The sequence below is a fragment of the Electrona antarctica genome (assembly GCF_951216825.1).
Source record: "Electrona antarctica genome assembly, chromosome: 16".
In the NCBI taxonomy this organism is placed as follows: domain Eukaryota; kingdom Metazoa; phylum Chordata; class Actinopteri; order Myctophiformes; family Myctophidae; genus Electrona; species Electrona antarctica.
In genome coordinates this window covers 36,032,006-36,057,182 of record NC_136797.1, presented here as the reverse complement: position 1 = coordinate 36,057,182, position 25,177 = coordinate 36,032,006, and the positions used below count along the sequence as shown (strand labels likewise).

General features: G+C 45.7%; 4 protein-coding genes across 7 annotated transcripts in view; 1 reads left to right on the top strand and 3 right to left on the bottom strand.

The window, feature by feature from the left end:
• Positions 1-8,379, bottom strand: part of sec16a (SEC16 homolog A, endoplasmic reticulum export factor) — a 36,897-nt gene extending 28,518 nt beyond the window's left edge. For 3 of the 4 annotated variants that reach the window (XM_079524869.1, XM_079524871.1, XM_079524872.1), the window contains exons 1-5: positions 8,263-8,379; positions 1,889-5,881; positions 1,249-1,406; positions 1,001-1,095; positions 246-486 (exon numbers count right to left, since the gene is read on the bottom strand). In XM_079524869.1, the coding sequence (XP_079380995.1) occupies positions 246-486; positions 1,001-1,095; positions 1,249-1,406; positions 1,889-5,809 (4,415 nt within the window). In that variant the 5' untranslated portion in view covers positions 5,810-5,881; positions 8,263-8,379. Of the gene's footprint in view, positions 1-245; positions 487-1,000; positions 1,096-1,248; positions 1,407-1,888; positions 5,882-8,170; positions 8,225-8,262 lie in introns of those variants that run through there. The other variant, XM_079524870.1, reaches the window with a different exon arrangement.
• A 2,029-nt stretch (positions 8,380-10,408) lies between these two features.
• LOC306939947 (cytochrome c oxidase subunit 4 isoform 1, mitochondrial-like) lies at positions 10,409-10,918 on the bottom strand (the record flags this gene model as incomplete). The annotated part of the gene is made up of 1 exon (XM_079524788.1): positions 10,409-10,918. The coding sequence occupies one exon, from the start codon at positions 10,916-10,918 to the stop codon at positions 10,409-10,411; it is 510 nt and encodes a 169-aa protein (XP_079380914.1).
• Positions 10,919-11,712: 794 nt separating this feature from the next.
• On the top strand, positions 11,713-13,165 carry LOC306939423 (ribosome assembly protein METTL17, mitochondrial-like; the record flags this gene model as incomplete). Its single annotated transcript, XM_079524011.1, is given in 3 exon segments — positions 11,713-12,793; positions 12,796-13,047; positions 13,116-13,165. Coding segments are annotated over 2 exon segments (1,320 nt in total). The 3' UTR covers positions 13,035-13,047; positions 13,116-13,165.
• Positions 13,166-13,319: 154 nt separating this feature from the next.
• LOC306939909 (neurogenic locus notch homolog protein 1-like) overlaps positions 13,320-25,177 on the bottom strand; it is a 39,620-nt gene continuing 27,762 nt past the window's right edge. Inside the window, exons 21-35 of the mRNA XM_079524716.1 lie at positions 24,632-24,816; positions 24,177-24,309; positions 22,778-23,035; positions 22,210-22,322; positions 21,466-21,789; positions 20,743-20,990; positions 19,665-20,102; positions 19,020-19,165; positions 18,428-18,641; positions 17,973-18,057; positions 17,705-17,867; positions 17,077-17,375; positions 16,232-16,379; positions 16,006-16,103; positions 13,320-15,859 (exon numbers count right to left, since the gene is read on the bottom strand). Coding sequence (XP_079380842.1) covers positions 14,630-15,859; positions 16,006-16,103; positions 16,232-16,379; positions 17,077-17,375; positions 17,705-17,867; positions 17,973-18,057; positions 18,428-18,641; positions 19,020-19,165; positions 19,665-20,102; positions 20,743-20,990; positions 21,466-21,789; positions 22,210-22,322; positions 22,778-23,035; positions 24,177-24,309; positions 24,632-24,816 — 4,082 coding nt within the window. The 3' untranslated portion in view covers positions 13,320-14,629. The remainder of the gene's footprint in view (positions 15,860-16,005; positions 16,104-16,231; positions 16,380-17,076; positions 17,376-17,704; positions 17,868-17,972; positions 18,058-18,427; positions 18,642-19,019; positions 19,166-19,664; positions 20,103-20,742; positions 20,991-21,465; positions 21,790-22,209; positions 22,323-22,777; positions 23,036-24,176; positions 24,310-24,631; positions 24,817-25,177) is intronic.

The following is a 25,177-nucleotide window of genomic DNA, read 5'->3' as shown; positions in this document are numbered from 1 at the left end:
CAACATCAAGGTGCTTGACTCAAACCTCTCTTAAAGTCTCTCTCTTGTAACTCAAATGAATCGTACAGCCAACTGGTGCTGCACGATTCTTGCTCAAATGTAGAAATGAGATTGCCTAGGTGTCTGAATCTAGATCTCGGTCTTTTTTAGTTTAATAGTGTAGCACTACTTACACAGCAGAAAAAGCAACAGATTGCTTCACCACAGTTGTGTAAGCTCAATGGTAGTAGTACTAGTGTTTGTACCTGGCACCGGTAGTAGTGCTAGGATACTGCTGCTGCTGCTGCTGCTGCTGCTGTTGTTGCTGCTGCTGCTGCTGCTGCTGCTGTTGCGGCTGCTGCTGCTGTTGTTGTTGTTGTTGTTGTTGCTGCTGCTGCTGTTGGTTGTAGTACGGATCTCTGCTTCTGTAGGCCTCATCATAGTTATACCAGTACGACTGGTCGTAGTAGCCTCTGTAACGGGGATCGTACGCTCCAGCATTGTAGCCTTCAGATTAGTGTGGGAAATAATGAACAGGAAAAGAACAAAAAACATTAGGTCAACTAATGATTTACTTTCAAAGAATGTGGTCAATAATCATGACAAAATTTAAATAAAAAACAATCATCGACGTGGCTCAAATGTGGATCATTGGACTTCACTTGGCCAGCCTGTGACGTCAGTCATCAATGTCACAGGCAAGTCATACGTCATAGATATGTCATAGACTCTGTGGCGTATCTGTAACGTACTATGCCCCATTCATTATTATAAGATGGATAGTTACAAGTAAATGTGTTTTTAAACAGTATAATATGTAAGTGGGAAAGAATTGTGCTAAATAGCACAAGAGATTTGGTGCTGATCCATACAGCGGTTTGTGGGATTATCTCCGGACACAAAGGCAAGGCAGACACACACAGACTGACCTCAATATAGCCGGCTACGCTCTTCTACAGAGCCACGCCATAGAAACTAACTCTTCCATTACAACTCTGGCCAATGCTGAAGCAGCTCTCACCATATTGTTCATATTGTTTCTTGTAATAATCTGCATAATATTCATCATAGGCACTTCGGTTAGGTCTGTTGTAGTCGTCGGGAGGATAGCCTTGCCTATGGACGAAAATAAACAAAAGCTAGCTTAGTTCTCAAACGCCTTTGTTAAGAGTACACTTCCTGCATTACATTTTGCCGATAAACAATGAATATTGATAGGGACATCAAACTGACATGGTCATACAGATACTGAGAAAGCATTTCTCTGACCTGGACGAGGGTCTGTCTGAATGCTGACTGGTCCTGGAGCTGGGCCGCTCAGCCTGAGGCTCTCTGTATGGGTAGTTTGGGTCTCTGTAGGCCGGGTTGGGTCCTTCTGGGTATCTGCCATACCAAGGATCTGTGGGTGGCCTCCTATAGGGGTCATCCTGAAGAACAACACATACTGTAAAGCATTTGCCAAATCTCGCTATGAACAAATTACCACCCATCAAAATGTGCACACATTGTAATATCCACCTGCATCATCATACAGCAGGTATCAGCTAGTGATTGTTATTATGTGTACAGTACATCGTTGCTGTCGGGAGGAAACCACCTCCAAAGAAGATTGATATATTGACCAATGAAAAGTAGTAAAAAGCGCTTTGGAGAAAACAACCTAACTCCATTGGACCCTCAAACTGTCTGCTAAAGCAGCTAACTCCACACCACCTCTCCCCCTCTCATGCAAGTAATTGACAATATATAAAGTCACAACACCAACTTTGATGAGGCAGTATTGCTTTTCTTTTTAATATATGTTTTTCTTAATTTCCTGAAAAATTAACATTTTGGAGTTAGGTGGTTTCTTCCCGACAGCAGAGATATATACTGTAAATAAATTGAGAAGAATTAAGTGTTCACATACAGGATAATATTGCTGTGACCTAGGGTCTCCTCCAGGTGGAGGTTGGAACTGGCCAGGCGGGTAGGGGGCTCTGTTGTCCGGGTATTCTCCGTAGGCCCCTCCATAGTAGCCTCCATACATCTGCCCTGGTGCTGGCGGAGCTGGGCCATACCCCTGTTGACTACCCACGGAGGAGGGTGGCCGAGGGGGTTCTGGAGGAGCTGGCTGGACGGCCCCAGGAGGCACCGGGCCCCAAGGCCCAGGAGGGTAAGCAGCGGTTGAGTGATTCCCTACAGCAGGCCCTTGTGCTGGAGGGGGGTACTGGCCAGGATTGGGAGGAGGAGGGGCTCCACTGGCTGGCAGTGGAGGAGGAGGAACATGACCTTGTCCGTGCATTGCAGGCTCCTGCATTGATTGAGATTCTGGCAACTTGGGGGGATCCGCTGGAAGCTGCTGGGTGTTTGGAGCTGATGGGGTGTGCGCGGTGGGTTCAGGTGCCTGTGGGATCGAAGAAGAGGCTGTGGTCTGGCTAACGTTAGGGGATTCCCCCTCAGGTCTCACCCCTTGCTGAGCATCTTTGGTGACCTGCAGGTAAAATCCAGGTGCATTACTAGTCTGTGGTGACCCCTGAAGAGAGGACGGATGGCCAGAGGCTTGGTTTTGGTTCTGTGGTTGGTGCATAGAGAAATCAAGCAGTTCATAATTTGATGGTTGACTATGATTGGAGGTGGCAGCAGTTGCAGGGGGAGCCTGTGAATTGACGGGTAGGGCAGAGTAGCTGTCTCCACCCGTTGACTGGCCCCTAGACAAAGGGGGACGTGCTGGCTGAGACAGTGGCAGAGGAAACGTGATTTCTGATTTAACCCCTTCTGTGTTTTCTCGAACCAGGTTTACTGGACTCTGACTAGAGGCAGATGAACTGAAGCTTAATGGCCCAGGGATAAATAATGGGTTCTGATTAGAAGCAACTGGCAGCAGCCCCGACTGGGAAATACCACCCAGTGAGGGTGGTCTCACAGGTGAAGTAGTCTCCCCATGTGTACTTTGACCAGCTAGTTGAGCAAAGCTGCTAGGCGGAATCACGCTGTAATTGGACACCGGCGGAGCAATCAGAACAGGTTGGTGGAGTGACTCGGACACCAGCAGGGATGCGTAGCCCAGGTTGCCTTGAGAGTCGCACATTTCCCCGTCCCTCGCCATCGGCGGGTTCTCCAGGTTCTCCGAGTGGTGCTGGGATGTTGACTGGGGTCTCTGTGGGGGATGGAGGACCAGGGGGACATCCTCCGGTGGCTGGATGACCTCAGCACTGGGCTCTCGGACCGGGGCGAGGACAGGGGCAAGGACAGGGGCGAGGACAGGGGGAGCAGCCGGGGCTAGGAGGACGCTGGCTCCTAAGCTAGACGGGTCGTGCTGAGCCCAAAGGGTAGTGGCAGGGCTCTCGCAGGGGCGACTGGCTCCGTAAGCACGGGACGAAGGCCGGGAGTGATAATGAACGACAGGGTGCATCAGCGGAGGCGCCCCACTTCCAGTCGCAGCAGGTATGGGCTGTCCTGGGCCATGGATATTTTCAAGGTTATCGGGGGGCTGTTCCAGGTTGCCAGGTGTAGAATCTGCACTACCCTCTGCTACCATTCTTGCCCTGTCAACCTCGGCAGGACGCACCCCAACACCATGTGAGCGTACAGGCTCAAAAGAACTGTTAGCACTGGCCTGAAAGATACCAGTCGGTTTGGGAGGACTGGGTGTCGGTGTCTGGCTGTGGTATGTCCGCTCCTGGGAGCTCTGACGAGTGCCCACACCACACGCAGCTGGAGAAGTGTCAATCTGCTCAAAGTATCCCCCGGCAGCAGCACAGTAGTTTGGGTCATCAGAAAGACGAGGGCTTTCCTGCTGGATGAAGGTGCCCACTACACCCTGGTGCCGTCGTGATCCAGTTCCACTACTGTGGCTCACATTGCTATAGCTCGATGACACACTGGCAGATCTCATTGGTCTGGGGATATAGTCTGGGGTCTCCAGATTAGGCCCTGCCTCATATCGGTCAACTCCATGTGCTGGGGCAACAGCAGGGATATTGTGTGACCCGCTAGGCAACACCTCCAGGTTGGGCACACACTCTAGGTTCTCAACATGGTCAAACTGGGGCTCAGGGGCATTCTGGCTGTTTGCTGTTGCATAATTACCATCGTTCATGTAAGGTATGGGTGGATGACCCGACAGGGGAGCCCCTTGGTAATCATTGTGAGTGTCTGTGTAGCCACTGTGGGCCTGTGGAGGTGGCTGGGGGTGGCTGTGGGCCTGTGGAGGTGGCTGGGGGTGCCTGTGGACCTGTGGAGGCGGTTGGGCTTGTGGAGGTGATTGGGAGTGGCTAAAGGCCTGTGGGGGTGGTTGGGGGTGGCTGTGGGCCTGTGGAGGTGGCTGGGGGTGCCTGTGGACCTGTGGAGGTGGTTGGGCCTGTGAAGGTGACTGGGGGTGACTATAGGCCTGTGGCTGGACCTGTGAAGGTGACTGGGGGTGACTATAGGCCTGTGGCTGGACCTGTGAAGGTGACTGGGGGTGACTATAGGCCTGTGGCTGGACCTGTGAAGGTGGCTGGGGGTGACTATAGGCCTGTGGCTGGACCTGTGAAGGTAGCTGGGGGTGACTATAGGCCTGTGGGGGTGGTTGGGGGTGGCTGTGGACCTGTGGCTGTGGGCGGGCCAGTAGCGGTGGTTGGGCTTGTGTAGGTGATTGGGGGTGGCCGTGAAGCTGGAAGGATCCCTGAATACCATTTACAGCTTTGCTTCCCTCTCCAACCAATGTTTCCTCATTCTCAACATCATTGCCTTTGAAGAACATGGAGAGAGTACCAGAATCCTGGGAGTATGGGGCCGTGGGGGGAGGTGGGGCAGGACCAGCGGTGGCTACATGTTGAGATCCAGCTAAATCAAAATGGGCAGGACTAGAGCCAGGTCCAGCTCCCATGTGATGGTAGCCTGGGTCCTGTGGGGGTTGGCTGAACCAGGAGTCCTGCGGGCCTGAACTCTGACTGAAATAACTCTGAGTCTGGAAGTGGGAATTATGCTGCTGGGGTGTATTTTGATCAGACCATTGACAGCTGGGGGGCCTTTCAGGGTTCTGAGGGGGGAAAGGTGCCATGGCTGGTGGATGGCCAGTGTGTGTTGGTGTGGTGGTATTGTGGTGTGGTGAGGGCGTGTGTGGAGGAGGGTACGTCTGTAGCTGGGGATGAATATTAAAAGGCTGTGGTGGGGGGTCACTAGTGGGCTGAAAGTAGTTCTGAACAGATGGAGGGCGGCTTCCATGATCAGGTGCCCACGGAGTAGAGGAAGCGTTTGGAGGCACTGGCTGGAAGGACATGGGGTGAGATGGAGGTTCTCCTCGGGGGTCCTGGCCGAATGGTACCTGAACAGGCGTGGGAGCTGTGGCCATGGGAGGAGACTGACTGGTCACTGACGGTGCACGCCCTGTTGAATTAAAATAGCCCTGTTCTGCATTAGGAGGAGGATATCCAGTAGCACCTTGTAGCTGTCCTGGGAAAAGGACAGGGGACATTGTAGTACTGTGAGGGGTAAAAAGATTCACCCCTGGGGTTGAAGATGGAGGCAGACCAAAAGGGGGGGCCTGTGCACCCTCCAGTGTTTGTGATTGCGGAGGAAGCCCTGGGCCTGCCCCAGAGTACATACTATTGGGTGGACCTTGCATGGGTGAAGGGTTACTATTGGATGCCGGTGGGGGACCACCCGCAGCCATCGGTGGAGGAGGTTGTCTGCCAAAAGAAAAGGGGTCAGTCATGGGCTGGGCAGGTGGTGGAGGACCCATCATGGCAGTAGCCGCTGCTGCTGTATGTTTGTGAGGCCTCGTCCTACGGAAGGCATTGGGCCCTCCTCCGGGAGGAGGGGGCCCGGAGGCTCCAGGGGGTCCAGTCCGAGGTGGAGGCTGCATGGCTATAGATTAGACAGGTCCAGGTCCAAGGACCAAGCCACTCTGGTGATGCCACTGAAGGTTTAGATGTAGCTGTAGACAGAGAGCAAAAGTAAGCAATCCTACTGTTTAAACAATTGTGAGATATAGGAACAGCTGAGAAAGAGGCAGAGTGAGTGAGTGAGCAAGCGTGCGTGTGTACGTCTGTGCATGTGTAAGAGACAGAGAAAGAGGGGAAAATAAAGAACAGACAATAGAGTGGATTGTAAAAGACAGCCAGAACTAGACTTCACCACACCTTTATTTGTGTTAAGTTTGTGTTCCTATTTAACTGAGTGTACAACGTGGCAACATCAATGCACCATTGTTCGGACGGACAGCATTGTCAAAATGTCAACATACTCAAACTGCAATTAAAACCGCTACTATATTGGGCTTCCGATATTATTAATGTAATGTGACAATGTAGACAAATAATGAGAAATAGCCTACTAATAGAAGAGTTCAGTGGAAACTGGAAACATCTCTTAAAATAAAAATATCACAAACTTGATTTCAAATATATAAAACAAAAACTCCCCCCAGACAATCCTATCAATGTATTCTGTCAAAACCTTTTCCAATTCCAACTGCTATTGTATCAAGAGGACAATCTTTGCAAGAGTAGTGATTGATGTTCCAGAAACAACTGAAAACAAAGTGACAGACAGGTGATCACAGTGCCAGCAGTAGATAGTCTTTAGCAGAGGCGAGACCTATCAATCTGCTGGAGATAGAATGGGATCCTGGATGCTAATATTACAGTATATACATGAACTTAGCCACAATTTTATAATGGGATGAATCTAGAGTTGCAATACCCTCCATTGACAGCCCATTGATCAAATTGAAATGTCCGATCTGCATATATTAAACGATGTTAAACTCACCAACAATGCCGCTGTAGGGCAAGCTTGAATTATCCTCTTTCAATCTGCAAAGCGCTTGGTTCATAAAAACACTGTAGACATGTTATGAGCTACTTTCTGTCAAGAAAATCCATGCAGGTGATTCTTTTTTGAAGTGTGGGAGTTTGGAAGTGCTCGTCAAAGTCACCGATTGAAAGAGGACAATTCAAGCTTGCCCTACAGCTGCAATGTTGTTTAATACAAGCAATTCGATTTGGAACAATGGGCTGTCAATGGAGGGTATTGCAAGTTGCAACTCTATAGACTATAGAGTAATATACCCAATATAAAACAATCTAGTGTTGCAAATTGTGGCTAACATGAACTTTGGAATTGGGACAGCAACTGGACACACAACAGTGTCCGGTAACCGGTCATCTTGACAGGACTACAGCCATTTCTTCTCCCAGCTGTTTTAAGCACAGTTGGCTAAAACATTCATCAATGATCAATTGTAACTCTGTCTGAGTGTTCAAAACAAATGTGGCCATAGTTAAATGAATAGTGGGAATCTTACTGTGTAAAACAGACATATGATGCAGATGCATGCACCACATCATTATGAAAGCTCCTTAGCAGAGGGTTAAACATATTAACAGACCAGCTAAAGCTACTAGCCTTGATACAAGAACAAGACTGTCATATTATGATTTATGACCGTCTTGATTCAAGGCAACGCCAAATCAAATAGCATGTGTGTTGCAGATTAAAGATGGTTGTTATTATTCATCCAGCATTTGACAGATTACAAACGTGTGTTTGACACCAGCCTAGCTTTAACGAGGACACATTGGGAATAAGTATATACCCGGCAACATATCGTGTGTATTTTACTTGTATACATTGTTATCAAATAAAATCAATCAATCAATAGCACAGCAGCTCCACTAACACCATAAGTAACTCATGTATATGGTCCGTCTGTCTAACGGTCATGGAAGCGGAATTAAAGGCTAATTTAAACGTCAGAATTAGAACTACCAGTACCATCTCCGCGACAACATGACATTATTTCCAACAGAGAAAAGCGTCGACACGCTTTCCCCCCAGATGATAAAATACGTAATTTGTTGTCGAGCGACAGACCGGGTCTAGCGACGAACATAAGCCTAAAAGAAACATGTCATGAACGTATTATTAGCATGCCGGACACTTGGCCAGTCAGCAAAACGCCGCTTTAAAAAAGAAGCAAATGTTGATCAAATAACATTTAGACCACCAAATGTCAACTGGATGTGTGTTTGTTGTGCACGTCCAATACTGTCAAGAAAGCGCATCGATCGAGTGCTCGTTAACGTTTAACAGGTTTCTATACCACCTGACTAATAATCGATCGGCTAACGTTAGCTCACTTAGCATTGACATCTGGCTAATGCTAACTAAAATGACACATATATTTTAAGCCATTCCAAACGCGCTACAGCACACTGCTTACTAGTTGTGTTCGTGGATGGGGATTTCTATTTCTCGCTCTCTAATGTAAGACAAAACATATTTTTAATTAAGGTATAAATAATAGATTCTTACAAGTGTGCAGCAGGACAGTGAAGCTGATCTGTCACCATCTTCAATGAACACATCCTGCTAGGCTACGTGTACAAGTGACGTCACATCCGGCTAGGCTACGCTACGCGTACCAACGACGTCACAGCACCAAACAACTGTTGCGTCATCGAGTAGTCGACTCCGCCCAGAGTAATCTGGTAAAAGAGTGGCGACACGCTTTGATTTTGCAGATTACGCCCTTTAGCCAGAAAACAGTCATTGTTTTAGTTTTTTTGTGTGTGTGTGTGTGTGTGTGTGTGTGTGTTTTTTGTTGATCTTTGCATTTTATGGATAGGAATTAACACTGTGGCTTTAACCCAGTTTAAATTTCAATTTAAAAACGTAATATTTCTCTACTTTTAATCCCCTGCAATTTTGTGTCAGGCTACACACCTTATTATAACTCTACTCTGAGTGACTACACTACTACACAAAAGGACTGTTATTCAAAGGCTAGGATTAGGACACAGTGGTGTCCGGTTACTTAAACCAGGATGTCTAAACGTGTGATTGGGAAGAAGATGGTGTTAAGGAAGCTATACTTCAATCAAGTTAGTAAAGGTATCTGGGTTGTAGGTCAGATACCTTGGAGTGTAGGAGACGTTCAAAAGTATCTGGGTATGGGATACCTTGGCTCATATGGGTTGAGGTCGGTGTGCTTGAATCAGCTTGATAGTGATCTAGGCCGTGTTAACATTCGCCCCCCCGGACCCCCATGACAGAGCATTGGCATTTCCCCATGGCTCTGATCCAGGTGATGACCCTATATGGAATACGTGATGTGTAGGCAGCTCTATCTCTTATGGAGATTCAGCTGATGATGATGTCAGTGTTGGTTCGGTCCATATATGGAGATCCATTTGATGAAGAGTCGGTAATGTTGAGGTTGTAGTACCAACTTGGCGGGTAACTATGCTATTTCTGGAAAATAATCAAGCTGAGGTGAGAGCATTTCTAACAGTGGTCCTCAAACATTTTCATGTCAAGGACCCCTAAAATGATTATGTAGGCTATTTGGCCCGCCGACCCCATCTAAAAAGATTTTGTGCCAGGGACTTACATGAAAGATTTGTTAATGTTTTAAAAATAGCAGATCAACAGAGATCAAGCCTAATAGATTTTCCGAATTGCTGAAGTATAATGGGCTAAAGAAAATGTGTTCTTCATTTTGCTAGGGATACCCTCTGGAACACCCTAAATGACCCCTGGGGGTCCCTGTACCCCACTGACTGGTGACCTCCCCACCCTGACAAGAACTTTACTTGGAATTGTAGGAGTTGAGGCAATTTTCTTTTCATTTTCAATATTTCTGTCTCTTTGGCCAATGTTTGACTTATAGTATATTTTGTTTTGTTGATTATTTTGGACTCAGAAATGGTCTTATTTTTGAGCGCCGCTAACTGCTCCTATGCACAGCTTTGTGTGTATGTCTGTCCGTCCGTTTAGCACAAAACGTGCTCAGCTGATTGGCTGAGCACGGAATGTGATGTATGATCATAAGAGCGCCTCTCACTTTACACAAGTGTGATTTTTGAGGGGCGCTAGCCCCTCCTATTAACACAAACATTAAATGCCATAGATAATGAATGGCCAGCCAGTTTTACATCATTGTCCCAACACAAACATTAAATGCCATTGACAATGAATGGCCAGCTTTGAGTGTTTGCCTAAACACAAACATTGCGTAAACACAAACATTGAATATGAAGGTGAGGACGCGAATTCAAATTGGCCGGAATGAGATGATGTATTATGCCCCTCACTTCACATGGATGTGTTTTTTATTTTAAAGTTATTAAAAAGGTCTTCAACAAAGCCCTTCAATTGTCACTTTAGAAATGTGCAGACACATGCAGACACTGTAACAGCCGTTGGCTGTATTATACTTATACTGTATATGTTGGTTTGTTTATTGTTGAGTAGAAAGCAGAAAATCACAAAAGCACAAAATCAATCCCGACCCACAGTTTGAGAAACACTGATAAACATCCTCTGAGAATGCACATGGTCCTCCCATCTGACCACTTAACATATCAGCCATGTAAAAGTGGTCAGATGGGTGGACTGCAAACACTTTCCAAATTTTCAAGTGGGCCCTAATCTAGAAAGGGTTGAGAAGGACAATTTATTACTTCCATTGCTTGTTCTCATAGTCCCACTTGGCCGAGATGCCCTCGATTGGGTTGATCCTCATGTCCAGCATTCTCTGCAGCTCCTTTTCTTTATATTCTGCCTCAAAGGTGTGAGGGACAGGCCCATACACAAACTTTCTCTGCCATAACAGAATCAGACCAGCCAGGCCCACCACGAACAGCATACCTCCAATCACTGTCTTCCACTCTCCGGATCCTTGGTTCATTTCAGCAAAGCTTAGCTTGAAGCTGATGCGGTACAATGCAATTTTCTCCTCATTAGAGAGTTTTGCCCATGACCCTTTCTCTTTCTCCTTCAAGGACCGCTGCTCTGGACTCAGTTCCTGAACATAGCAAATGTCAGGGAGGGGGTTTTCCCGTCTGTCAAAGTAGGCTGGGAGAGTGTAGTTTTCTATTTTAGTAACACCACCATGTCCCCCATGTACACACAGGGATGTGGAGATGGCACGGTGTCTAATACCTTGAAGTGCTCTGATGGCCAACATTTTCTTGCTTCGCTTGACTCTCAAACTCGTGTGTAAATGATCTTTCACAGGGACGGCGGTAGCTTATAACCTTTCTGACAGTGACACAATTGTCATCACGATGAGTCAGCTATGCCCAATATGGAATTCCAGGTCAGAGATGGCCAAATATGGGGACCATGAAGTCAGAAATGTCTTGAATTATATTCAAAAGGAATACAGGTATAAAGGCAGCCATGGCAACATAGAGAGAGTTGTTGTAGAGTCTTGAAAGGTATGTTAAAGTTATTATTAGCAACAGAGTTGGGGTATCACTCAGACCTATTGTGTAACAGTGGCAATTTGATATCGACATGCGAACTGGTTGGAATAACGTATTCCTTCCACGTGCAACGTCATACCCGGGAAACTCCCAGGATTACAGTTTAGGCAAATTGGCACCGGGTGAAAAAATGGATTACAAAATCATGGGATAAAAAATTATAGAAAAGAAAATGTTAAAAATGAATGTGCAGTAAGGTAAATATGCATATGCATAGAAACTCAATCTAGTCTGTAGGCTTGTGGTTAAGACATCCACTGTGAGATGTCAGTCAGACAGGCTTGCAACGTGTTTGACAGTAGGAGGGAAGGAGAACAATTTGATATTTTTGTCTGTTCATTTATGTTGAGTCAACTTAAGTCCTGTTACATTTGCTATTTTTCAGACCTACCAGTACCGTACGTAGTTTGTGTAGTGCGAACCAACACAAGAGAGAGAGTCCTGACTTGTCCTGAGTTGTCCCTTGTCAATAAACAGTCCTGAACTCGTAAACATGGCATCTCGAAGCTACGGCACATGTGTTCTCTGTCAAAAGGCAATTGTGAGAATGGTGTGCCAGAACAGGGTGATGAGTGCAGCAGAAGCAGCACACCCTCAGCCCATGATTCATTTTCTAAAAGGAGTTCCTCATAAGAAGCATCCAGGTGTCACCAACTTGAAAACATTGCGCCTGCCAGAGGAGCTCTCAAGTGCTGCATATTCCATCATTAAAAGAGCTCAGGTGGCTGATCGAGCTCAGAGCCTCACAAACTTCCTGTGGAGCAGGAAGAGAGCGACTGAAGATGTCACACTGAGACAGAAGGCCATGAACCTGGAGAAGGCTCTGTGGGAGAAGGCAAAAGAAAAAGGAGGAGAGGATGTAGATGATCACGTGCTGGAGACCCGGATCAGGAAGAAAGTGATGTCAGAACTCAAAAGAACAACACATCACTGGACCCCAATGAAGTATGATGAAGAGCTGGGTGTGACATACATGGCTGCTCGGCTGGCAGGAGGCTATACTGCATTGAGAAGAGCTCTCAATGAGATAAAGAAAAGAGATCCGTTGTTTGCCCCTCATTCTCTCCTGGACTTTGGCTCAGGGCTGGGAACCTCTGTCTGGGCAGCACACTCATTCTGGGGGGACAGTCTGAAGGAGATGATCTGTGTGGATAGTTCTGGACCAATGAACGCCCTGGCAGAGCGACTTCTGAAAGGTGACAATGAATCAGCTGAACCTCACATCAAGCACGTCTATTTCCGACAGTTCCTCCCTGTCTCACCGAAGGTGCAGTTTGACGTGGTGTTGGGGGGCTTTTCCTTGTCAGAGCTGCCTGGTCAGAGGGAGCGAGAGGAAACACTGTTCACACTGTGGAGAAAGACCAGCTCATATCTGGTCCTGGTTGAGAATGGGACTAAAGATGGCCATCAAATACTTATGGAGGCCAGAGAAATTCTACTAAAGATACAAGAGAAAACAGTCCATGACACCAGAACAGCTTCAGTGTTTGCCCCATGTCCTCATGAACAGCAATGTCCCAAGCTGGCACGGGTAAACATAGTACCCTGCAACTTCAACCAAAGGTACCACCCTCTGCCTTTGAACCAGCAGACCTAGAGGGTCTGGACTGGGCTAGGCTAATAGCACCAGTACTGCGCAGGCCCAGGCATGTCCACTGTCACACATGCAGCTCCAATGGACAAATACAACACCGGGTAGTCACTGCTAGGAAACACGGCAGAGATGTATACCGCTGTGCCCGGAGCAGTGATTGGGGAGATCATCTGCTGACCATTCAGAATGAGGAGGAGGACTTACGGAGTGATTCAGAGTGATCTTAAAGTCAATGTAAGGCTTTATAAATGGCACTGAAAACATTCCCACTTGCAAGTGCAAGATTTTGGGTTCAAGTATAGACTCAAGTATTGCGGTTGAGTACTTTGTCCACCACAATGTAACAAAACCATATGGACACAAGAAATTAGAGTCACGTCATTGAGCCCAAGATTGAGACTCTCGTAGATGTATTTATCGATTCTGACATTTTCAATCTATAAATGCATCTACGAGAGTCTAAATCTTAGGCTATGACTCACTAATGAACAAACCAGTCATTTAATAAATTGTAACAGTGGCCTTTATTTAATCAAGAGGACGTATTACAAATCATTTAGCAAAATACAACTTTGCATCAATATCAAATTTGAATTGCATCTTTTATCGAACATTTTCATCATCTGTTTAGTTTATAAAACATCACTTTTAGACATCATAGAACCTACTACACTTATCGCACAGTACAGGAGATGTCATTGAAAAGCCAAGGAGAATTTCGCTATTTCTTCCTCAGACATGCACACACCTCCACTTGGAGAATACTTGAATAGGAAATCTTCAAAAGACATAATTTGTCTTAGGAAAAAATACACTGGCACTAATGTAAACTGTGTCATACAGTATGTAACATTTTAACATCTTTTGAAAAGGTCCGCAATACAATACTTGATATCTTGAAGTTATAATTTAGCATTCTCTTTCTGTTAACTCTTAAATAATGAGGGGACATTGTACAATGTGTTGTGTGGTTGATAAAATAAAAATAAAATCTGGTCCCACATCCCGTGTGTAAAAAACCCTGTTACCTTTTTGCCCAATTACGTCAAGCGAATAAAGTGTGAAAATAGCAGATCTACAACTTGAGCATGTAGATCTGCTATTTCCGCTGCATATGACGGAGCATAGGTTATGCTTATGCAACAGCGAGGAAGAGGAGGACCCCTCGGCGGAAATCATCTCGGACTTCATCTACCAGGGAGCCAACCTCCACAACCAGACGGTCTAAGCAACATTTTTAAAAAGACATTTGGGGAATGCCATTATCCTCTAAAAGACACAGTGATAAGACTCAGTGTTGTTCAATAACAGACCGGCTTCAATCAAGAAGATAAATGTTAAAACGCTAATCAATTAATACTGAAACCTTTCATAACAAACTAAAAAATATAAAAGTTGAAGAACAAAATGTACAAAAAAATAATACAGATAATGCAATCCCAATTTAAAACTTGTGATGATTGGTGCATCCCAAAACATCCAGTCAATATTAGAAACACAAGACAACAATAAATAGCCAGTGTTTACACATCTTGGAGCCTCTTTATGATATGCACTCCAGTCAATTACTAATCTCCCCATACACAACCAAAAATAAAAAAATAACATAAATATAAAAGCATCTTTCTTAAAATTCCATGTCAATAAAATGGTACATAAATAAATACAAAATTACTAAAAAAAAAATCTTTTAGTTAGTAAAAAAAACTGGAAAATCTTCAGTCAGGTTTGCCGCTCACCGCTCTTGTCCATTTTATAAAGTCAGTTTTTCATATATTCCTTTTCATTATAGTTCTTCCATTTCCTCTGTATGTCTTTACTTAAACTGCTCCGGGATGAGATTCATCTGAGAATGGATGCTATTGGGAGGACTGGAAATCCCTTCTGACCAATCGGACATATTGGAATGTGGGGACGAGCTAGACCACTGGTCCGGGGAGCCGGGGGAGGGAGTTAGAAAAGGGTGGTCAGGAATATGTAGCTGATGATTGGGGGTGTTGCTGTCCATGGGTCCCGAGTAACTATGTTGGGAAGGCGGGGTGAGGAACTGGGTGCCAAGGATCTGAGTCTCTTGGGGCATGATGGTATGAATGGACATGGGGTGGCCGGAGCCATTTTGCTGCATGTCAGAGCCACTCAGCTCCATGCTGAGGTAACTCTGGTTCAGGCTCTGCTGCTGTCCGGCGGTGGTAGAGTTGGAGCTCTGGTGCTGGAGCTGCCTGCTGTGAGCCTGTTGCTGGATCAGATGTGGAGACGTGCCCAGGTGACTGGTCTGCAGGCCCTGGTAGCCCATGATCTGGGACAGCGTGGCAGTAGGGACTCCGTGGAGAGGGCCCATCATGTTGTGGCTCATGGACGGGCCCTGGTTGAAGGTTCCGTGCTGTCCGAGACCTGCGTGCAGCCTGGATATCCAGTCACACTGGCCTCCCACCCCGGCTCCGTTGCCCGGGCTGGACACCGGCAGGTGGGAGAGACGGGGCGGGTTGGGATCGAAAGACATACCTTTGCCCATACTCATCTGGCTCATATGAGAGTCTCCATTGCCCTGCAAATGATTGAGAGACATGGGAGGAGACTGCTGGAAGGGCGACGTCATGGGAGGGGAAGCCACATCAGACATGTATCCATGGGGAGACTCCAGAGAGTCGACGGGAGACAGAACGCCCGAGGTGTCCAACAGATTCCCCTTTCCGTCCAGAGACTTCTTCTTCTTCACCCTGATCTCTTTGCCTCCGTCCTTCCCTCCTTTTCCGCGGACCTTCTTGATGGAGAGAGCGGGCTTGAGGTTGCCGAGGTAGCCGTTGGGGGAGCACAGAGGAGGGGACAGGCTCTGGGCGCTCATGGCAGCGCTGTGGAGCCCAGGACTCCTCACTAGGTTGTATTCGTCCAGCAGGCGGACGATGTCGTGGTGCATGCGCTCTTGGGCGGTGTCTCTGGGCAGCCGGTCCAGATGGTCCGTAATCTCACGGTTAGCAAAGTGCTCTAGCAGGATCTTCGCCGTCTCATAGCTGCCTTCCCGGGCGGCCAAGAAGAGTGGCGTCTCCTCCTAAAAAAATTACAGCCAAGCGATTAATAGAGGTTTTCCTGTTCATGCTCACCATTACCTAACCAATCATTGCTGATTGGTTTGTATGGGACATACAATTAAGGGTTTGGCGTTTTGAAAATAATGTTACCGTAAGCTATCCTCACCTTGTTGTTTTGCATGTCTTTGTTAGCGCCATTCTTCAACAACACCACAGCAGCCTCCACGTTGTTTACAGCTGCTGCCCAGTGAAGTGCAGATTTACCTGAGGAAGAAAGATGTACAACATACAGGTGAATATACACAACACAGCACATTCCTGTGTTTGAGGTATTTTCGTGGACTGATGATGATAAATAAGACAAGTGAAAGTGAGCCAGAACTCCAGCCTACCAGAGTCGTCAACGGCATTAGCATCAGCGTGACAGTTGAGCAGCTCCTCCTCCATGCCTTCAACAGCCAATCGGGCAGCTAGAATCAGTGGCGTCGTCCCGTCATGCATGCGGGCATCAAGGTCGGTGGCACGGTTCCGGATCAAAATCTGTCAGATCACAAATGGTTGGTTTAACAGGCTCAAAAATGTATGTATGCACATGTACTAGTAATATCACAAATTAGTGTTCTTGAGTAGTTTTTTCAGTTATTGTAGTTCTGAGATAGATTTAGTTTTTCTTATCCAATCAGGAGAGAGAACCCAGATCAATTTGAAATTGCATCACTCCCATTTTAACTTGTTTATCCTGTAAGGTTATCCTTTCTGAATTCTCGTTCCAGATTGGATAAGATTATCTCGGATATCTCGACCTGAAAATATATGTTCTGGAGAGACGGGGTGACACCTGTTACTGAACAAACACTATTGATACGATTGCTCTCAGAATATATAGAACTATTTATCGCGTTATCCCATTAAAACTGGGAAAGCATCCATGTCAAAAAAAGGAAAAAAAAATATATATATATATATATATATATATATTTTTTTTTTTTTACTTGAAAGCGAACATTTTTAACCCTGGGGGTCCATGGAATAAAATATTCTGAAATGGGTGCCCGCGGCCAAATACATATAATTGGGGGGGTCCTTGACATGAAAAGGTTTGAAGCACCGATAGAGAAAAATACGATTTTCTGAAAACTGTTTTAGTTTAGAAGGAATTTTGTAGAACGTACGTTTTCATTTTAAGTTTCCAGTTAACACAAGTATGTTTCTTGGCCTGGTGATAAAATGAGTTTACCTGGAACACTCCCTGCGCGTCTGCAGCCACGGCGGCATGCAGCGGCGTGCGGCCCATGTTGTCCTGGACGTTGGCGTCAGCACTGGACTCCAGCAGGCGCTTGGCAGCGTCGGAGCGGGCGTAGCGGGCGGCCAGGTGCAGGGCGGTCTCGCCTGTGCGGTCCGTCTGGTTGTGGAGGTTGGCTCCCTGGTAGATGAAGTCCGAGATGATTTCCGCCGAGGGGTCCTCCTCTTCCTCGCTGTTGCCCGTCTCCAGACCTCCGCCGCTGCAGGAGGCGATCATCAGGGGAGTGAAACCATCTTAAAAACAAAAAAAGAAAAGAAAGGATGTTAGAAAATATGTGGACATTGTGGAAAACACAAACAACGTAGATGTAATTCATAAATATCTATGCTACAAGTGGGATTTGTTCATTAGCATTGCTTCATAAAATCTACTACAGTGACAAGGAAGCAAGGAATATTGTTACAGTATTTGGTTTGATGATACAGCCATGAAAGTATCACATTAACCACTTTCACTCTGGCATACCTATTTCTCATTATTTCCCCCCCCCCCCCCCCCCAAAAAAAGAAAAATCACAAAAAAAAAGTATTTTGGAAATATGGAGGAGAGGAGGTGTACTCACCAGGTCCTCTGACATTCACATCCATGCAGTCGTTTTCGATCTCTCCCTGAGGCGGGGTGGGCGCGATGGACGCTATGCGAAGGTCTGCTGCATCCAGATGCTGCTGAGTCCATTTCCTGTGGTCCTTGTGGTCCCTCAGGTCCAACATAGCCTGCTCCTCGAACTGAAACGTTGAACAAATCTCGTGTCAGTACAAGAAAGGAGGATCAACGGCCCCGGTAAATCACTGTATGTATTTAAGCAGTAGGAATCTAGTGTAAAATCTTACCCTAAAGCGCCTAGATTCTGGATCTTCGTCACCCCACTCATTTTGATTGTCGTCCATCAGGTTAATGTCAGAGTTTTTCATAGGCCTGGTGACGATAGAAGATAGGTAGCTCAGACACATGTGCAGGTAAGTCATACAACAACGACATTCACAATCATCTATGGCGGTGGTCCTCACACATTTTTGGTAACCACCAAACGACATGCATTTGGTCGCAGCCCCCATCTGAAAAGATGTCGTGTGTTTAAATGTATTCACTAATTTTCCACAATTGTTCGAAAATAGACCAGATATTTTTGAATAGCCGACAAATAAAATTGATGGATCCCCCCCCCCCCCCTCTAACCACTGAACTAATGAATATAATGGAAACCATTAGGATGAGAGAGGTACCCGTTAAGCGCATGTAATCCAGAACTTTCACCACTAGTCAAACCAAAGTGTTTAGTGCTTACTTCAGTCCGACAGAATCCTCTCCCACAGGTTCTCTGCGTTTCTTCTTGCTGGGTTCAGACACTTTGAATCCCTCGGGGAACCAGAGCTGGCCCTGCTCCCGGCGCCGCTTGCGGTTGACAAGGACACCGAGAACAAGGAACCCTAAGGCAGCCAGACCGAGGAACACCACGTACATTGGATAGAGCTCATGAGAGGTCGTCGGAGGCCGTACACCTGGAGAAGAGCAGAGTGTGTCAGAATGGGTTGCATTGAAGCACACAAGTCAAATATTTGAATATTCGTCCCTTGTCTGTTAGGGCAGACAAGGGACAACAACTTCATACTCCACAAACTGATGAAAAAGCAGCTGTTCAGGGCTAGTGTAGTTCAGTGTTCAAACACTGATTTCCAATTTTTTATCATTAGTGACATTTTTTGAGAACTACTGATTTAGATGGCATTTGTAGAATCGCAGCGGTGTCATTTTAGATGCTAGCTATACTTTGGCTATTCAAAAATTGTGCACATTTTTTATTTATTTTTTAAGATATTTTTTGGGGGCGTTTTGCCTTTAATGGGTTCATAAGTAAGAGTAGGAATGAGGTGACTTACTGGTGACAGCTTCGATGTAGGGGACGTTGAGGTTTCCACTGGAGGCCAGAGCTCCGAGGAACGCAGCCACGTCCGTGGCACTCTGGAAACACTCGGTGGACTGTTGGTAACACTGACGGTTGTCAATCTCCAGGTAGACTACCGAGCTGTCCAAAAAAACCAAACACTGGTTATTATCCAAATCTTCTCGCTACAGGCTTGATTTCCGATTTCTCTTGGACATGGTTACAGCCACTTAACCCATTTTGACCTGAGATCAGATTCTAAAAATGTCTTCTACATCCTGACAGTTTAAAATAGCAGACCTACAAGCTCGTAGCGCGCCACTCGGTGGCGCGCTATGAGCTTGTAGATCTGCTATTTTTCAATAGCTAGATTATAACATAATGTATGTAACCACCAAAAGGGGTTCCCGCCCAAAATGGGTTAAGCCCCATTTTATACTTTCTATTCAGGAAATAGCCAAAGTACAAGCTCTTGTGCACATGTAAATCTGCCATTAAAATGTTTCTAAAATCTATTTCTGCCTATAATGATATGTCCATAACAGGGATGCCAGGGTTAATATGGTTAAAATAGGTTCAAAATATCATAATATAAGGTTATTGAGTTATTTAGTTGAGTGGAGTTAACAGTGGCACCTACCCTTTAATCTGCATGGGGTCCAACTCCCTCCGCTTCCGTGGAGCGATCATGGAAGACATGCTGTCCTTCATCTGACCCAAAACGCTAGATGGGCTAGATGCCCACTCGGGCCAGCCCTCGGTGGAGCGCTTCACATTGTGCTTGGCCAGCTCCTGTTCACTCCCATAGTAGGGGAAAATCATGGGCTCCCCTTTGGCATCTCGGCGGAACACCACGTTGGTGTGGAGTACGCTGCTGAGCTCTCGGAGGAAGGACGCAGAGCCGTTCCGGAGCTGATCCGGGGGGATGTGGACCACCAGGACCAGGTGTCCGTCCGCCAGCTTCTCCGGCATGTTGTTGGCGCAGTCGAGGCCGTCCCACTCGCACTCTGCGTTGTTACAGCCCTGGTCGCAGTGTCCATCAGCGTAGTGGTCCTTACAGTACTGGTCATACAGTGGGCTGTGGATAAACATAAAAACATTAAAGAGACCTGATAAACACTCAGGTTGGTTTTCTTTTGCTTTATGTTTGATAGTTTCATCATTCAAGATCTAATATACCAGAATACAACAGAACACATTGGTAAAATTCTTTCAACATTTGTAGCAGCAGTTGTAGCAGTAACAAATATAACAATGGATACAATTAGCAATAGTATGTTAATAATAGCATTTAAAGATTTTTTTTTAAAGTTTTGTCATAGTACAGTTTGAAGCATGTGTATGTATGTGTAGTATGTGCGTGTGTGTGTGTGTGCGTGTGTGTGTGTGTAAACCTTGGGCAGTATTATGCGTGTCTTAAGTACCAGGTCTTATTACTTAACTTAAGACCTGGAGGCGTGGTCAATGCTGTTTGGCCACTCAGAATAGCCAAATTGCATCGATCACGCCTCCAGGTCTTAAGTTAAGTAATAAGACCTGGTACTTAAGACACACATAATACTGCCCTATATGTCCAAAACTGTTACTTTTCAGGATAAAACAAACAAAAAACAACTAAATAACCCACTAAATGGCTGCCCGACAGCAACGATATACAAATGTAAGGCCGGATTAACAACAATGGTTCTGTGGGTTGAATCTTGGAAGCTGAAACTCACTTGCACTGTCCCTCCTGTCCCTGGCAGTCGAAGCCGTCGTACAGGCAGCCCGGGTTGTTGCACTGCTCGTCACACTTTCCGTCGTTGAAGTAGCGCCAGCACTGCAGCGCCGCCGAGCAGTTCTGCCACGGGTCGTCGAAGTTGAGCGAGCAGTCGCCGCCGTCCCAGCCGCAGGCGTGGTTGTTGCACAGCGAGTCGCAGATGTGGTTGCCCGCCCACTCGTCACACTGGGGTATCTCACAGCTCACCTAGGGGTTGTCACGGATCAGGACATTTTAGTTGACGACTAATTGTCATACAAATAATTGCGATTAATAAGGATTTAAAAGGTAGGGTAAGTGATCTTTTTTGTATAGAGCTATTTACCAATTATTTTAAGTTCTTAGTGCTTTGTACACAAAAATCGCACAGGGATGATATAACAGATTATTTAAATGTACACAACAATGTGTAAAATGACAATGACCAGTAATCAAAATAAATAATGAACTAAGGCTAGATATATTTGAACATTTTCAAAAGTGTTGAACAATAGCCCATCTACAAGCTCACAAGCTCATAGGTTGTAGATAAGCTGTTTTTGCTGTTTTTCACAGATAGGCCTACATTTGTTTGAGATAGTTTTAATTATTTATGCGTAATAATCGCTAACAATTGCTAACAATTGCGATCAGGCGATTACGTAATAATCGTTGACAGACAGGCCCTTCCTTAGAAGCTCACCTCCACTTCCGGGGGCGGGGTGATGTCACGGCCGAACCCTCCGGGGAAGGAGTAGTCCAGGATGTGACAGAGCAGGCCGTTGAAGTTGTTGGGGCAGCCGCAGTGGAAGAACGGCGCGTCCGGCATGACCTGGCAGGTGCCTCCGTTGTAGCAGGGGCTGGAGTTGCAGGGGCTGTCCGTGGGGGTCTGACACTCTGGCCCGGTGAAGGCCGCGGGACACAGGCACCGCGAGCTCAGGTGGCCTGACACGCACGTCCCTCCGTTCTTGCAGCTCAGGCTGCCACAGGAGCGCGAGTCGTACTCGCACGAAGAGCCGGTGAAACCCTAAACAACAAAAAAACACAGTGGTTGTTGTCGGTCAGATGTTTATTTACAAATAAACATGGGCAAATACACACGTTTAAATATTGTTGCCGTCAGGCAGAAAGTTGTTGTACCTTCTATTAATTTGTCATACAATTTTCAAACAAAAGTAGTGAAAATAGTTCAAAATGTGTTGCATTGTGACATGTTATGAACTTGTAGATAGACTATTTTTGCCAATTTTGAAAGAAATGTTTAGATTTTCACATATGCCTACAATAGTGATGCCAGGTTGAACAAATGTGGTTGTCAGACCCAAGTCTGTCTGTGGGTTTTAAAATATTTAACCAATGAAAAGCATCATACATGAAAAGCAACAATATATAAACCAAGGCCAGGTGCATGAATACTTTATACGGTTAATGTTATTAATTTACTTACGGGTGGACATTTGCAGATGAAACCATGGGGAGTGTTACCGGCGACGGCACAAGTTCCTCCATTTCGACAGGGTCTGCCTTTACAGCCATCAAACACTTTATCACAGCGTTGTCCTAGAGAAAAGTCACATAGTACCAGGTCAGTTTGGTAAACATCTAGGCACAATTAACACATTGAGAGCCCACGCAAAACTGCCCAAAATCACTTTCACCTAGAAAATCCATTCACATTTTTTATAATTCAGCTGACTGTGGAGACACATGCTGGAACTTTTTACTTTGAAATGTTTTATAGTTTCTGAGTTATTTAATTTAAACGCCAAATGCATTCTCAATGGCGAAAACACAAACTTTGGCACCACGTGTTAAAAAAAAAAGAAAAGAAAAAAAGAAAAGTGTTTCGATTTTTCTGATTTTTTTTAATAAAACAAAAAAAATAAAAATAAAAATAAAAATATATATATATTATTTTTTTCCAAAGACGTCCACAGACGTCTTGGGCTATGCACGTGCGGTAATACCCAGGACGTCCACAGACGTTTTGGGCACAAAATGTGTTAAGTCAGTACCTGTGTACCCGGCACGGCACTCGCAGCGGTAGCTGTTTGTCAGTTGAATGCAGTTGTACGACCCTCGGGGGTCGCAGGGGTCCGAGAGACACTCGTTGACGTCGCCCTCGCAGCGCTCGCCAACGTAGCCCGGCGGGCAGACGCACTGGTAGCTCCCGATGCGGTCCACACATCTGCCGTTGTTGAAGCACTTGGCCTCGTTGGTCAGTGGGTCGGTGGAAGGGTTGCAGTCGTCCAGGTTGATCTCACAGTGGACACCTGAGGACATGTGATAAATAATGCTCGTTATTATAGCTCTATGATAATAATGCTCAATGATATTAGATAGCTCTATGACACTACAGTGAAAATAGCAGCTCTGCAAGGTATGATATTGCATTGAAAATAGAAGCTCTTACTTAGAGCTTAGAGTCTTTAAGCTCTAGAGACTGGTATCAAACTGGCCCCTTTCAGGGCCTCAAGCACTATAAGGGGCCTACTGCGGCCCCCACATGATTTTCAAAAAAGGAAAATCACACCGCTTCCAACGACGCGGCTACTCCCCCCACCGTCCGGCTGATGGTAGAGTCTACATGCTTGTACAGCTGTTATTTTCGCTACTATTGAAGTATTTTTAACCATAGCTGTTTTTGTAGTTGTTACAATTTAGGCATTTAGCAGACGCTCTTAATCCAGAGCGATTTACATTAAGCAATAACAAAAGCATGGCATACACATATATAAAAAATATCATGAATCATGCGTAAACTAAGAACGTAACAGTGGAGTATCTATGTAAACTAGACATACTATGCTATATAATATATTATACATGTGTACTATAAAGTGCTATGACTACATAAAGTGCAATTCTAGAGCTGTCTACGTAACAAGCTATAAGTCTGTTTAAAATACTATCTAAGTCTACATAATGTGCTATCTAAGGCAGGGGTTCTCAACCTTTTTGGCCGGGGACCCCCGGAAATGCTTTGGCAACGTCTCGGGACCCCCGCCCCGCCCCCTCCCGACCCCCAATATAAATTGACTGCTACAATAACCTTAAACCATTTTGGGCGGGAACCCCTTTTGATGTTTTAAGCATTGTTATAATTTAGCTATTGAAAAATAGCAGATCTACAAGTTCATAGCGCGCCACCAAGTGGCGCGCTATGAGCTTGTAGGTCTGCTATTTTTGAAAAATCGTGAAAAAAAAATCCAAAAAAAAAATCTTTTTTTTTCTTTTTTTTTGAAAATAATTTGGGGACCCCCTAAAATAATTTGGCGACCCCCCGAGGGGTCGCGACCCACGGGTTGAGAACCCCTGGGCTAGGGCAAGTTGTTCTTCCGTGCATGTGTACTGTATGTGTATGTGCATATGTGAGGGAGAGATAAGATGACGTGTGCTGCTTGTACAGTATACCTTGTGTTCCTCTGGGACAGGAGCATTTGTACGTGTTGACCAGGTCAATGCAGGTGCCTCCATTTTGGCAGGGCTGAGAGTGACACTCGTTGATCTCTTTGGAACAGTTCACACCGTGGTAGCCGGGGACACACTGGCGGAGACAATGACAGGAGCATAATATGTAAGTTGCACATAATGACATACACGTCACACACACATACACGACAAATGGCACCGTTATGGGTCCGTTTGGTTCAATGTGTAGTATACATGGGAGTAAGACATTGGATTAATCATTATAACCGGGAAAGCATCATATTCAAAAATAGCAGATATACAAGCTCAAGCTGCGAGCTTGTACATTTGCCAAATTTCAGGAAAAAGTGTTTTTTGGGGGTCCTCCTTGGCACGAAAACGTTTGCGAACAACTGGTTTCGAAGGCATTGGGTCATTGGGTGAAGTGTGCGACGTACCTCACAACTGTAGCCTCCCAGATAGTCGGTACATGTGGCTCCATTTTGGCAGGGGTTGGGCGAACACTCGTCCACTTGCTCCTGACAGTAACTGCCTGTGTAGCCCGCCTGGCAGCGGCACTGGTGAGTGTTTCCTGCATCCAGGCACTGTCCTGAGTTCCTGCACAGATGAACCACCTCCACGCCTATAAGGACAAGACCACATGTAGGAGTTAGGTACATTGATCAGTGGCTCCCAAACGCTTCCAAGGAACCAATCATTTGATATATTGTACATGGCTGAGGAGGAGCCGAAAAGGTTTTGTAGAGACCCCACGAGACACAATTTGTGTTGTCCAAATTATTCCGAATTGATCAATAAAATACTAGCAAACAATATCCTAGGTATATAATATGGTCACACTTTAAGAACCACCAACATAAGTATACTGCAGATGCACAGAACTAATGCTTAAACAGTTTTTTTGTGTCATGAGTATACATACACAATATAATAATTGTTATTCCTCTGCAATAAAGTGAGAAATCTTCATTGGTAACTAGGTT